The 14830-nt window shown below is 41.1% G+C and overlaps 1 protein-coding gene across 1 annotated transcript in view; it reads right to left on the bottom strand.

The window, feature by feature from the left end:
* Positions 1–11018, bottom strand: part of GLDC (glycine decarboxylase) — a 39735-nt gene extending 28717 nt beyond the window's left edge. Inside the window, exons 1-3 of the mRNA XM_066338848.1 lie at positions 10812–11018; positions 10633–10711; positions 662–797 (exon numbers count right to left, since the gene is read on the bottom strand). Coding sequence (XP_066194945.1) covers positions 662–797; positions 10633–10711; positions 10812–11018 — 422 coding nt within the window. The remainder of the gene's footprint in view (positions 1–661; positions 798–10632; positions 10712–10811) is intronic.
* Between the last annotated feature and the right edge of the window lie 3812 nt (positions 11019–14830).

Genomic DNA, 14830 nt, shown 5'->3' with positions numbered 1-14830 from the left:
GTTTTTTTCTTTAGAAACCAAAAAGTCAACTGGATGTTCAGAACCAAGTACAACATCCTCAGCCTTTTCACATATAAATTATCTTATTATGATAGTTCAAGGTCATTCTGTTCACCAGAGAATTATTTGATCAGAGAAAACAAGAACTCACTTTACGGGTAAATACTCAAATCCTTGAAGTCTCTGGTTAAAAAAAAAAAAAAAAAAAAAATACTAGGAGAACAGACTTTAGAATTTTCTGCTTCCTTAGAAATTTCTTACTTCCTCATCAGAAAATCATCATCATAGTATTGCATAGTATTTAACTACCTCCACCCAAATTGCGTACACCAGTGGAGGAGGGAGCTGTTTTCAATTTAGACAAAAGTTAGGAAAGAATTACTTTTATTAAGAAGGTAAGAACGCATATTTCCTTAAAGCAAACATGTAATCTTGTATAAGTTCATAATATACGGGAGCTGTAAACAGAAGACAAAAACCAGTAGCATATTTTACGGAAAAAGCAACTTCTAAAATTTAGCATGGATAACGTAGTTTCTACACATTAGGATACACATCATTACCAAATATATGAAGGCCTCATTTAAAAAAAAAATAAAAAATTTGAGGAACAAATGTATACTTACACCTATTAATTTAACAATAAAATGTGGTACATTACCATCCTGCATTCTCCAACAAGTTGCGTGCGATGGGCTGAGGCACTGAGCAGTTGTAATAACCCATGCCTATATAGGATCGCCATATCTTGTTCTTGCTTGCAATATTGTATAGAGTTTCAAGGATTTCATTTTCACCTGATTGGAAGGAAATTACGTCAGAATGCTCCAGCTACATATAACAGCAACAGGTTTTAACTGAATGTCTTCTACCTCAGTGTGAAAAAAAAAAATATTGGTGGTGCAAGTATAAACAGTAGCGTAATAAAGTGCAAGTCAAGAACTGCAAAGATGAAGTAATAACCTGTAAAATATTCTAGGAAAGTTTAAATTCTGCCAGAACGCTGGAAACTGCAACACCTGAATAACGACAAGATTCCAAAGCCCACGGAAAGAATACTGAGAGAAACAGCTGTAGGCAGAAGGAGATTTTTTGTGCTAATACAATGTATGTTCAACCCAGAAGAGACTCATCTTGCATATGCATTAAAAAGTACCTCAGGACACCTTTTTTAGTAGCTGAATCTTGCAGAATCTACATTGGTAGAAAGAAGCCAGTGCCATCCATAGCTGTCATTTAGTGTTCGTGTTGGAGTCATACTTGCACAAACAGGGCTTACACCAAGCACCCAGGAATAATTTCTTAGTATCACAGAAATTTATTTTCTCACATTTTCCCTAAACTGCTGATAAACTACAACAGCTCTTTTAACTTAATTTTAGCATGCTTCACCAGTTTATTTTAAAAGAAAGTTAATAAGAGAATTTCTAGTTTAAGACATTCCGAATGAGAGTTTTACTTTCAAATGAGCCTGCCAATCTAATTTGAATATATTATGAAAGAATTATTTTGAAGTATACAGAATGAAAGCATTTGCACTCCCACTCTCCCCCAGCCACAGTTTAATCTTTGGTCTTGCTTCTCAGTTTTCTGAAAGCTGTGCAAAAATCACAGTGAGACAACCTGTTCCTAGAGGTCAATGAATAACACTACAAACATCTGCCAAAGAGTAGTATTTTAAAAGGACACTAGTAGCTGAGGGTGCAGAAAGATGGTCAGTAGATTGCCTTAAGACCACACGGATAGGTAGGTCAGCCCAACCTAACAGACTTGGGCAGAACTGGACACCAATCCTCCTGGGTGAGAGGAACAGATGGTTTTTAATTCTTCCTCCAAATCTGACCTCAGAGATTGCTGTAATGGGACAGATATACCAAGTTCTGTTCCCTCTGCACCGCAACTTGAAAATGACACTTTGTAATATAATGCTACAAATCACAGAATTAGAATACCTTGGGCTCTGGATGCCTCAAAAATCGATTTTCTCTCTATAAGTTACTCTAGCAAGAGAGATCAAGTTAGAGTAGTTAATTTTCTAGAATGTGGGGGCAAATAATTATCTAAGTTTTGAATTAATTTCTAGTGCAATCACAAAGAAGGATATTAGAACTTCAGCTTTGATCTCAAAACTTGGGTTTTTTTTTCCTTTTACTCAAGTTGCTACTATTGCATTTAATGAAGATTTTTTTTTTCCAAAATCTCCAGGTTTTCAATTAATTTCTTCCACAGTCACATCACACCTTTCACAGGGATTTTTTTACTGATGTTCAATTATCTTTTCAAAGTTCACTACTTCTCTGCCTTTTACTCAGTGTTACCATTAGATCTAATGTATGAGGACTGATTTCTTAATTTCATTAAACAGTATTTTTTTTCCTGGAAACTTGTTACATGCTTATTAGGCTTGAACTCAGCAATGTCCAGGCCAAAGTTTATAAAGTGTAGTGAAAAACTCCACTCCCCAGAATTCTTTCTACACAGTTCATACCAAGACAGATGCAGTTGTTTGTTTAAGTGAACTCTAACACTAAAAAGAGGCCTATTATAGAGGTCTTCCTCTACCACTTGCAAAGTCTGATGAAAGACAGTTTGGTTTTGATTTCAGACAGAGGCTTGCACTCTTGCATAATTCAAACATCAATGATTTCTTGGAAGTGGTGATAAATTTCCTTGTTTAGTTCCATATTGCAGTTGAAGGTAGAAGTTGGCTATTATTTAACTTGCTTGCTAGCTCAGTGTCACACACAAAAATGCACTGAGTGCGGTTTCTGTAATAAACACATACCACAAATACTGCACAACGTGACAGATAACATATCCTTTGTTTGCCCAACTGGGCTTTTCTTCTGGAGTTATTTTTCTGCAATTGCAGCTAACAACAACTACATGAAGCCACTTAGCTTGTGCTGGAGATCTCTAAAATAAACCTGCTTCCAAACTGATTGAAGGACAAAGCCAAAAGCCTTGAGAGGCTCTAAGCACCTTAGGTAGAGATTGTGCTTAACAGCAGAACCACACTCCATCTAGAATAACTACACTGAGAGGTTCCAAGACTGAATATAATTTTAATTATCACATTTTAATCAGCTACCTGTGAAGACAGTTACACAGCTAATTTTAACCAGGGTGGCAAAATACTGGAGAGCCTTCCTTCCACTCCTGCTTCACCTTACTTAGCCTGTTCCTTTGGTCACTGTAAGGGCAATGGCAGCAGTACAGCTCAAATATATATCTCTCACATTTGGCCTGCCTCTTTGAAGAGACCAGGGATAAAGACTTCTTACCCTTTGCCTTCAACTGCCTTGAAGTACTTCAACACAGTACATCTTTAGGAAGACAGTTCATAAATATAACTGCAGTCCTGAATAAGGGAAGTCAATAGCTCCTGATTTACCTATTAGACTGGCTTACTTATGACCAAACATAAATCCATGAAGATTTCATTAATGCAGTGTTTACTTTACACTGACAGGATTCTGAATTCAAATAAGACTGATAAAGGTAATGGTGAGAGAAACTAATACATATGTTTGAGTCCAAAGACACCAGAGAGTAAGGCAATGAAACAAACTATTCTTAGCAGTACCCCATCACCAATAGGAGGGGATGGAGGAGATGTAGCCAGGCTCTTAACAGCAGTGCATGCATAGCAGGAGAGCTGCAGGCTCAGGCTGGAGATGAGGAGAGTTGGGCCCATGAGGACAGTCCAGCAGTGGAGCAGGGTCTCCACCTCTTGGAGTTTCATGCTCTGACTGGGTGAAGCCCTGAGCAATCTGCTCTGAGTCCACAGCAGAGCTTTGGGCAGGGGCTGGAGACTGACCTGGGTCTCCACCACTCCTCTGTCTCTGTCAGTAGCCTTATTTCCCACTCTGTTAAGCCTAGGTTTCAACAGTGTATTCCCATAATGTTATTTGTGAAAGTGGTCTAGCCCTTTATCTATCATTTTGTGCTAATACAAAGGCAGATGAATGTGAAACACAAGAGTTATCTTATGTATGCTTAAAAAAAAATTTCAAATACATAATGAAGTTGCTACATTTCCATTTTGGTCCCCAGGACTGTCACCATACTCTGAAAATAACAGACCTTTTCTGCTATATAAAGTATATAACTTGAAGCATATGTAATGGAAATGTTGGATTATTCTAAATATTTATTAATTTCTTTAAAACTATAAAACACATAGGATTCCTAAAAATTTTAATTACATGGTTCGAAAAACACAGCTTGAGACATTTTTTACTTCTCTCAGCAATGAGAGTAAGAAGCAATATGCAAAATGGGGAAATAAAATCAGAAAGAAAAATTTACTATAGTTAAGTAATGGTTGGACTCCAGCCACCCTCACATTCAGCTGTTTGTTTCCAGTGTTCTAAGAAAAAGTGATTGAAATGCCTTTATCATGAAGTCATTTTATTGGGTGTACAATAAAAGTCCTTTAAGAACCTTGTTCAGCAAAAAAAATTTGCCAGCTAAGTCACTGCAGTTGATCTTTATTCCCCTCATCAACTCATTAGAATCAAAATATTAGATCAAAGATAATACTCAGAATAAGGTTCACTGCTCTTGCTGCACTCCTGTGTTATAACAGGAGAAAACATACTGAGGGTCTGAGAGGTTCTGCAAAGACACTTCCAGATTGCTGCATCTACACGTAGCAAAAGCAGAATGTATCACAAAAACAGTAAGAGGGACTGAATTTCCAGATCACAAAATAATACACTGTTATTTTTGCTATTGTTTTTGCAGTTTGCACAATAGAGTTGCCTTGAACTTAGTATCTGCAAAACATGGTACTAGAGAAGGAGAGTGGAGAAAACACAAAAGGAGAAGTTCAAGTTATACCACTCGAACCATGCAATACAAAAAGAAAGTTACTATTTGTCTGATATATTTTATTTACCTTATATCAGATCCTAAAAACAAATCTAGCCCCTAGGATCAAGGAAGCAACATCCTTAGAACAGCTGCTAACAGGGGAATTAATTTATTTCTCTTACTTAAGTAATTAATTCAATCTCTTAAATAAAACCTCAAAACCAGATTAAATTGAAAACAACTAGTTCCAAAGTACTGTCAGACACATAGTAATAATGCTGTAGGACAGCACAAGTGCATGTTCCAGCTGTTATGTCCATAACTTCAAGATATGGGCAGAAAGCCATGGTGCCCTGCTCCTTCCCCCCCCTTTCACTCAGGCTACCTGCACTCACCCAGCCAGCCTGGGCAGCACACACAACCTGATCAGGCCAGGAGCCAAAAGCAGGGGCAAGCTGACTAAAACAAGATGCCTTTCCCTGTTCTACCCACAAGGGATGCTGCCTGTGAAAAAAAGAGCAGCAGCCTGAAAGTGCATGAGGAACGAAGTGCTGTGGGTGGCAATGCAGATTCTGCACTAAGTGTGGCAACACTTCTGGAGCGTAACAATTACCCCTGCCACAGGCATCTGAATCATACTGTGTGGATGCCAGCAGCAGGGAACCTGAAATGACTGATTTGTGAGAAATTTAACCTGAAACTACTCTAAAAATCTGACTGACATTAGGAGATGATCATAAAGTCACCCAGAATTAATTTTTAACTGGCATTTAAAATATAAAATCCTATTAAAGAAGACTCAATGCAAAAAGAGATGTTAATTTGGAGACACAAATAATGTTTATTACAATGTAACTGCTTCTGAACGGTACTGCTTCTAATAAAATTTAGACTGGAGATCCAACTGCATTCTTAAGATTTTAGAAACTAATGTTGGTAAATCCTAAAATTTGAGAATGTACCTGGTAATGTTAGAAAAAAAAATGTGGTGGTGGTCCCAGAAGTATATTTTAATTCTACCTTTGAAAAAATTCAAATCCTGAACTAAAAAGCAGAAATACAAACATATGCACAAGATGTGCCCATTCCATATAAAAACGGACATAGCATGGCAGCATTGCAGGGACTGACATAGACAGTAGGTTTGTAGAGATAAAATAAAGAGGATTGCTCTTTTATAAGACAATATGTACTTAAAATGGGTCAATCATGACATATATGCTCAAGTTCCTTCAATACCTAAAGAAAAGCTGATTGTTCAAGGTTTTTTTACTGTAATCCTAGGAATAAAGCTTTGTAATACCAGCTGATCCCAATTATGTATCAAACAGATGTCCAGCCTTCTTGTAAATATTGACTGAGTAGAAGTTACATGGCAAAATTATGTTTTTCCTTAACTGTATCTGCAAAAAAATCTGACTGTAAAAAAAGCCCCTCTTCCACAATTAGTTGATGTACAGGACTAAAATTTACTGTTGGCTGAAATCAGAAATTTTGCTCTTTCACCCCTAGTGGAATTCAGTGGCATATTCAGGAGGTTTTACAACACAGTCAGCGGGCTCATGGCAACAGTCACTTGTAAAACGGCTTTTTTTTTCTTTTGTCACAAAATGGACATAGATAGTCCTATCATCTTTCATATCAAAGAAAGGATTTATTTCCAAAACCTCTTAGCCCAAGCTACAGTCCATTTCTCCTCCATCACTGACAATGGCAGTACAAAAAGAAATCTGCTAATACAGATAACATTCATTGATCTGCTAATACAGATAACAATCATTGAAAAAGCATTTAGAGTATAAATGTACTTGTACCAGCAAAACTTGGCATTTACAAGAATGGCTAGTGATTCAGACTTAAGGACAACAGATCATGGGATCATTTAGGTTGAAAAACACCTCCCAGTTAATCAACTCCAACCTCTGACTGATTACCACCTTGTCATGTAAACCATGGCACTAAGTGTCATGTCCAGTTGTTCCTTGAACACCTCCAGGAATGGTAGTTCTCCCTGCACAGCCTATTCCAATGCCTGACCATCCTAGTGAAGAAATTGTTACTGATGTTCAAGCTGGACCTTCCCTGGCACAGCTTGAGGCCATTTCTTCTTGTCCTGTCACTTCTTAGCTGGGAGAAGAGGCCAAACCCCACCTGTCTACACCCTCCTTTCAGGCAGTTGTAGAGAACAATAAGGTACCCCCTGAGTCTCTTTTCTCCAGACTAAACGCCCCCAGCTCCCTCAGCTGCTCCTCACAGGACTGGTGCTCCAGAACCTTCACCAGCTTTGCAGACCTTCTCTGCACACCCTCCAGCACCTCTGTGTCATTCCTGCAGTGAGGGTACTGAAACAACACATGATTCAAGCTGTGGCCTCACAGCCTGATTGCCGAGTACAGGGGGACAATCCCTGCCCTGGTCCTGCTGGCCACACTATTGCTGGTACAGACCAGGATGTCATTGCCCTTCTTGGCCACCTGGGCACACCCTGGCTCATGTTCAGTCACTGTCACAGCACCCCAGGTCCTTTTCCTGTGGGCGGCTTTTCAGCCACTCTGCCCCAGCCTCTGGCATTGCCTGGGGTTGTTGTGACCCAAGGGCAGGACCCAGCACTGGGCCTTCTTGAACCTCACACCACTGGGCTCAGCCCATGATCCAGCCTGTCCAGATCCCTCTGCAGAGCCTGCCTAAACTCAGAAGATGTCCAGTTAAGTAAGGTTAAAGACTTTATCCCTCTATGTATGTTATGTCCTTCAGAGTACTAATGAAGCTTCATTGTTTCACTGAAGAGCAGTCTGTGCTAAAATGTCCAGTTAAGACAACACAGGTACAAAAGAAGTGTGCTTCTACTGTAATCAGAGGTTTTACCTATCATCAGTGGAATATGCAAGGCCATATAAATAAGCTCTTTAATACAAGCTCCACTTTCACAGGAGCCTCCTTTTTCTCTTTTTTTTTGCTGCTATTGCATACACATAAATTTGATTAATTTTCCTTCTTTTAGACAACTTGTGAGATTATCAATGGAAGGACTTGTAATATAATCTTTTCTAGTGACACACACCAAATCAAAACTTGAAGACTATGTATCAAAGGTACACATCAAATATGCACACCTGAGATGAGGCCTACAGCTATCAAAGTTTTCCAAAACACCCAAATGTAACTGCAGAGACCTATGATACACAGACATGCTTTTTATGGTGGGTATGTGTTTTTTTTGAATTGAATGTCTATCTGTAAGGATTGACTTGAGTGAGACTTCAATGTAAATTCAGCTGTGTTTGTTAGTATAAAGGAGGAACTCTAGCACAGCTCATTTGTTCAGCTGCACTCTAATTTGTGAAGTCACTATGATTACATTTTGAGTTATAAAGACAAGTGGAAATTGCTGTATTTGCATTATTAATTTTACAAAGGCTGAAGTTCATTGAATGATATGCTTTTTGTTGCCTTGTTCTGTTCTCTCTTTCCATGTGTGAGTTAGATAGTGAGAGCATTCATGCAAATAAAAACAAATGTTTAAATTAAAATCAAATACAGTTTTCATGACACTTCTCAATTTTGCTATTTCCCTTTAGTAAAAGGTATATGCCCCATCCTCACATAAGAAATACCATCCTGGTGACTGGAAAGTGTTCTTTCTAATGGTACATTAAAAAGGAAGCAAGCTTCACTCAGATTACAATGTCCTGGGTACAAGATGTTCAATATGACATTGCACAATTTTAAGCTGAGGCTTTTAACTTTTCTTTTAAAAGCTGTGGAATTTTCTGTTACTAGTGCAGGGGAAAACTAGTGACAAACAACTACACATTAAATTGTAAAAGTCAGTCCAGCACACTGGCTTCAGAAGAAAAATGCAGTCCTGTACAGAAAAAAACCAGTTTCCTGTACCTCATGCAAGCATCTCTTTTGAAAACTCACTGTTGCATGCTGTGCAATGTGAGTCTCTGCATCACAGTCACATTCTTTCAAAGTTTACTCTAAGGGAACAAGAACAGCATAGCAAGTGGAGCAAAATGCCAGTGAACTAAATACACTGTTAGCTAATGAGGTCCTGTTGCACAGTGAGAACTTGCCTACAACAGAACATCAACTAATGCACCACTGTATAGGAGACATTCACTCAAAATTACCACGAAAATCAGCATTTGAGCACTGCATCAAGATTGTGACTTAAGCTGACATCACCAGGTTAGTTTTCAATAATGCATATGTATTTTAATGGCCACTATGCTGTATCACTTTTATGTGTGTTTTGGTGAAGTAAAATTTTGTAAGAGTATCACAATAACTAATAATGAAAACGAATGATTAAAAAAAATTAGAGAGCCTTCTAAGACATAATTATTAGTGACAAACTGCATTTCACTCCTTCTACTGACATAAATACATAATAATCTAAAAAGTTCTTTTCTTTGAGGTCCATGAAAATCACTTCTTAGTCAGGGAGTACCTTGATAAAAACACATTAACCATAGGGAAATATGCCAAGCAGTACTTTCAGCAGTTGTACAGACACAAGAAGGTTGTTAAATTTTGCCTCTCCCCATTTTAATAAGATGGAAAGTTACCAAAGACTGAAATACTATTGTACTAATAAAACATTTTAGAGGTAGAAACTCTAAAAATCAGTCCCCGTTGTACCCTTCCTGGCTAGAATCTCTCTTTTCAGGGTCTAGTTTTCCTGGCTGTTCACTGTGGTGCTGCCTCTCACGCGTGATGTCATCCCAGAGTAACCAGATTGAACTGGCCAGGAACCTCACCAGAGCTGCAGGCCTGAAGTTTACACTCAAATTACAGCACATGGATGAGCAATGAGAAAATACCAGCAAGAGAAATCAAGTTTTCTAAAAATCACGCAAAGGATTATGACACAAAAATGAAGTTAATACTGCTGTAACTGGATCTAATATCTGAATGGCCGTTGAGCTTTGTTAGTTTTAGTGTAATTGTTTAGCATTGAGGTTTTTTAAGTGTTTCTTTCACTTACAGGACTTCTAGCATCATGTCCACAGATATCGCTCAAAAATGCAGTTATGCAGGTAGAAATTTTGTACTGTGCTTGCTAACTCTTAAAAATGTTACTATCTAAAACCTCATGAAATCACATCAAGTTTTCTACAGCAATTTGCTGAGTTACTGTAGTGCTACAATAGCTGACTCGGATGTTTAGTATTCCTGCAGCTTTACCCATAACACCCAATTAGACAGATTTAAAATTCTGGCCATTAGTCTACTGTGTATCCATAATACGGAGACGGATATTTTTCACGTTATTAAAACATGCAGGTTACTATTTGGCGGAAGGGGGGGGTGGGGTGGGGGGGAAGTGAGGGGGGAAAGGTGGGTTAGGGGGAGGAAAAACAAAGAAATCCTGGAGATACGTAAGAACTATCAAAAGACAGCGGCCTATTTGTAGCTACAGTCAATCCACACCAAGGGGACGATTTTTAGTCACACTTTTCCCTTCACATCAGGCTCTTGGGACAAAGTGAAATCAATGGTGCATTTGAGCTCCAACTCGGGTTTTCGAGCAGCCCCCGTGTGCTACACGTATTTTCCTACCGATTTCCAAGAGGAATAAATAAACGCAGCAACCAAATTACTCTACGGAGTTGGTCCGAGAAGAATGAAGCGCCCGTGGTAAGCCCTAACCTTCGCTTCTACTTGGGCGGTAAGAACAGACGTATGGGCGGGGACATCAGGGGTACGGGGTGCGCACCCCAAGTCCCCCCCACTTCCCCGGGCACCCCGGCGGCCGGAAGGGGCCGCGGGGAGCCCGAGAGCACCCCGGGCCATGTGGTCACTTACAGACGTGGTCCTCCATCCTCAGCGGCCTCCGGAGGCGGATGCTAGCCGGGATGGTTTTGTCCATCAGCTCCTCGACGCTCTGCAAGAAGCGCCCGCACGCCGTGGTTAGCTCCCCCGGGGCGGCACAGCCCGTACCGGGACGCTCCGGCCGCGCCGCCCCGGTCCCGCACGGCGCCTACCTGCACCCCCACGGTTCGCAGCATCTCCCGCTTCTCCTGCTCCCGGGGCCCGATGTGCCGGCGGGAGAAGTCATCATGCCGCGGCAGGAGCTGCTCGATGCACCGCGCCGCCTCCCCGCCGCCCCAGCGCAGCTGCCCCGCCGCCGCCCGCAGGTGCGGCGCCCCGCGGGCCGCCAGCCGCCCCCACCAGCGCCCGCAGCTCTGCATGCCCACGGCACGGCACGGCACGGCACGGCTCAACCCCGCCGTCGGGCGCTCGCACTTGTGTGGGGGGCGGCGCGGCGCGGCCCCCACAGCCCGCGCCAATGGGGCCCGGGGGCGGCGCCGCGCTCGCCCCGCCCGCCGCCACCTGCCCGCCCGCCCCCGGCCCTGACCCCCGCCGGGCCGCGCCGAGCATCCCCCGCCGGGCTGACCCGGCTCTGCCCCCGGCTCACGGGCACAGCCCGGAGGACATTTTCCCAGGAGAGAGGGTTTTCTTTCACAAAAGCCTTTCTCTGATAGGACAAAAAAGTTTCTGTGTTTCTTTAGCAGAGCGTGGACTTGATTCCGTTCTTGCACTCGAGTGGCGAGCTTTAGGATGAGCAACACAGCTGTTACCGGGGCATGTCTGTATGTGTCTGTGTGTCTGTGCGTGTGAACATCATTACTACTTTAACTTTAGGTGATGTTAGCCTTGGGGAGCAGAGAGGAAGTTACTTTCCCCCATCCATCAGTTCTGTGTCTCTCTTAGGATGATACTAGTATAGTTGCAGACTTGTATCTTTATTTATAAACAGATGAACCCACATTTCTTCATCTTCTAGAACTAACCCCAGAGTTGTCACACTGATATGTATTTGAATCAACATTTAAATAAAATAACAATGAAAGAAAAAATTTCCAAGATGTTCATTAATTTTTTCTTAATTGCATCACAGATCTACTGCCTTCTGAATTTAGTAAGACAACTGATCACTACTTCAGAACCTAAAAGTAAATTTACTTTGCACCAAAGATCACAAATTAATGCAAGCTCTCAATTCCTGTAGTAAACATGAAATTACTTCTCTGATGTAATCTGAGTTATAATAAATACTCTATTATAAAGGGAAAGGCCCTCATAAATTTACGCCAGTATTCGGAGTAATGATTTGATTCCCTGGTTTCAGAATCAGAGACTCCCAATAAGTGAGATGAAGCTTGCTTTAAACAACAAAGCTGTTTGCTGCAAGGGCTTGTAATATAAATCCAATACTGACCTTAACTGATTGCTATTAAAATGTAAATATGTGTTGCTTTTCTCCTCTAGATGTATATTTTGCTTCTTTACAAATATGATAGTAGCATGAAGGAAATTAAAACTTTGCTGTGGGTTTTATCTTGAAATCACGAGTGAGATAGAAATACTAGAAAAATATATTAAAACCATGATAGTAACAAAATAATTCCTGTTATGATTTTGTACCTACATAATTCCTTTTAAAAGCAGATTGTGTTCAAATATTCTTTCCAACTTTGTTCAAGTAATAAGTGTTTTTAAAAATTTATCCCTTTTCTCCAGCAGGCAGCATCAGGATGATATTTCACACAAACTATGACATTACAGTCAGCTCACTCAAAATGCTAACTTTGACAGAATTTTTTCTTCAGTGTGAGGTTGGAGTTTTATAGCTGTCAGTAGTGCTTTAGGAAGCGAAGTCTAAGGAAATAGAGAAGCATCCTAAACAATACATTTTCTGTCCATATTTCTTCATTTTCCACAGCTAACCCCAGTTTTAGTTCAGCTTGAAAACTATGGATTGGAGCAGGAAGATGGAGAGATGTGCCAGTGAACCACACACTAATGTCAAGGCATGCCCACTTTACCTTGGAAAGCACCACCTCTGAAGTGGTTTGTTAAGTCATCCTATGGATAATGCTTTTCTATTCAGAACTTCAGCAAAGACTTTGGTTTAGCATGGGCTATGTGTAATCACTGTGGTAGAGATACAAGCCTGGTTTATGTGCTTAATCAGCTAGACAGTTCTTTAGCAGCCTCTTGAAAACTATTATTTATTGCCTTAACTGGCAAAATAGGAATCTTGAACAAGAGATGCAATAGAAGGTGGCGCTTGGATATCAAAGGTGACTAGTGCTTTGATATCAATTCAAGAAGAGTCAGCTAGTCTTGTAGCTTTGAATAAATGTATCACTTCAAAACACATAGCCAAAAAAAGCGCTGTTTTCTTCATGGCTTCTGGTTGGATGGCTGGGCCCAGAGAGTGGAGGTGAAGGGTGCTGTTTCCAGCTGGCATCCAGTCACCAGTGGTGTCCCTCAGAGGTCTGTGCTGGGGCCAGTCCTGTTCAATATTTATTTGATGACATGGATGAGGATATTGAATCTTTCATTAGTAAATTTGCAGATGACACTAAGCTGGGAGTGTGTGTCCATATGTTGGAAGGTAGGAGGGCTCTGCAGAGAGACCTGAACAGTTGGATGGATGGCAGAGTCCAGTAAGATGAAGTTACATCAGTCCAAGTGCCAAGTCCTGCACTTTGGCCACAATAACCCCCTGCAGTGTTATAGGCTGGGGACAGTGTGGCTGGACAGTGCTCAGGCAGAAAGGGACCTGGGGGTACTGGGGACAGCAGCTGAACAGGAGCCAGCAGTGTGCCCTGGTGGCCAGGAAGGCCAATGGCTCCTGGCCTGGATCAGGAATGGTGTGGCCAGCAGCAGCAGGGAGGTCATTCTTCCCCTGTACTGGGCACTGGTGAGGCCACACCTCCAGTGCTGTGTCCAGTTCTGGGCCCTCAGTTTAGGAAGGAGGTTGAGATGCTTGAGCCCATCCAGAGGAGGCAACAAGGCTGGTGAGGGGCTTGGAAAACAAGTGATATGAAGAACGGCTGAGGAAGTTGTTTAGCCTGGAGAAAAGGAGACTCAGAGGTGACCTTATCACTCTGTACAACTGCCTGAAGGGTGGCTGTAGTCAGGTGGGGGTTGGTCTCTTTCTGCAGACAGGAGCTGGCAGAATGAGAGGACACAGTCTCAGGCTGCATCAAGAGAAATATAGGTTAGATAGTAGGAAGAAGTTTTTCATGGAAAGAGTGATTAAATACTGGAATAGTCTGCTGGGGGAGGTGGTGGAGTCACCATCCCTGGGTGTCTTTAAAAAAAGACTGGATGTGGCACTCAGTGCCATGGTCTAGTTGAGGTGTTAGGGCTGGGTAGGACTCGATGATCTTGAAGGTGTCTTCCAACCTACATGTTCTGTGATTCTGTGATTCTGTGATGTATATCAGCAGAAGGAAGGAGGTTTCTTGGAAGAGAGGAAAGGTTTGGGAAACTGCATCTTGCTGTTATTTCAGCTATTTGCACAAAGCTCAGAGCTGCATATGTCTTTTCCTGATGAGCTGACCATGTGATCTACTATGTAGCTTTTTGGGACATCACTTTTGCTAGATAAAGCACAAGACTTAAAAAGGAATGTCCTTTATAATTTAAATTAAACAGACATGTTGTATGTACTCTTTTTAACACTGATATTTTTAATTTCTTTGAATGTCTTGACTCCAGTTGTGATTTAGCCAAAAGATCTATTGCAGTTCTAATACTGCAAGGTTCATGGGTGGTGGAACTATCCTTCTGTGCTCTTTAAAACAATGAATTATCAAAATAAGAAAATGGTGATTTATCCTTCTAAGATTCACTCCAGTTCCCTCCTATAACTCACAGAGGAAAATCTATGCCTGCCGATGGCCCTCTGCACCACTGTACCACAGAACATAGAGATCAGGTCAGATTACAGTGTTATCTGTGATAATAACCAATTTCTGATACTGGCCAGTAACAGCTACCTAAGGAGATGCACAAGACTAGAAAAAAAGACGTACTGATACCAATCTGCAGTATTTCAGTTACCATCCTGGGATTTCTGCATTTAGTAGTCCTCGATGTACTTTTTTCCCAAATTTGTTCAGCTGATCACTGAACCCATGCAAACTCTTAATGGAATAAGCGTAACAGATAATTCTTCCAAAGCAGTCATATTATAATCCTTTCT

The sequence above is a fragment of the Sylvia atricapilla genome, chromosome Z, assembly GCF_009819655.1.
Source record: "Sylvia atricapilla isolate bSylAtr1 chromosome Z, bSylAtr1.pri, whole genome shotgun sequence".
Lineage (NCBI taxonomy): Eukaryota > Metazoa > Chordata > Aves > Passeriformes > Sylviidae > Sylvia > Sylvia atricapilla.
The sequence above is the reverse complement of the archived record's forward strand: the minus strand, read 5'-3'. Positions and strand labels throughout refer to the sequence as shown.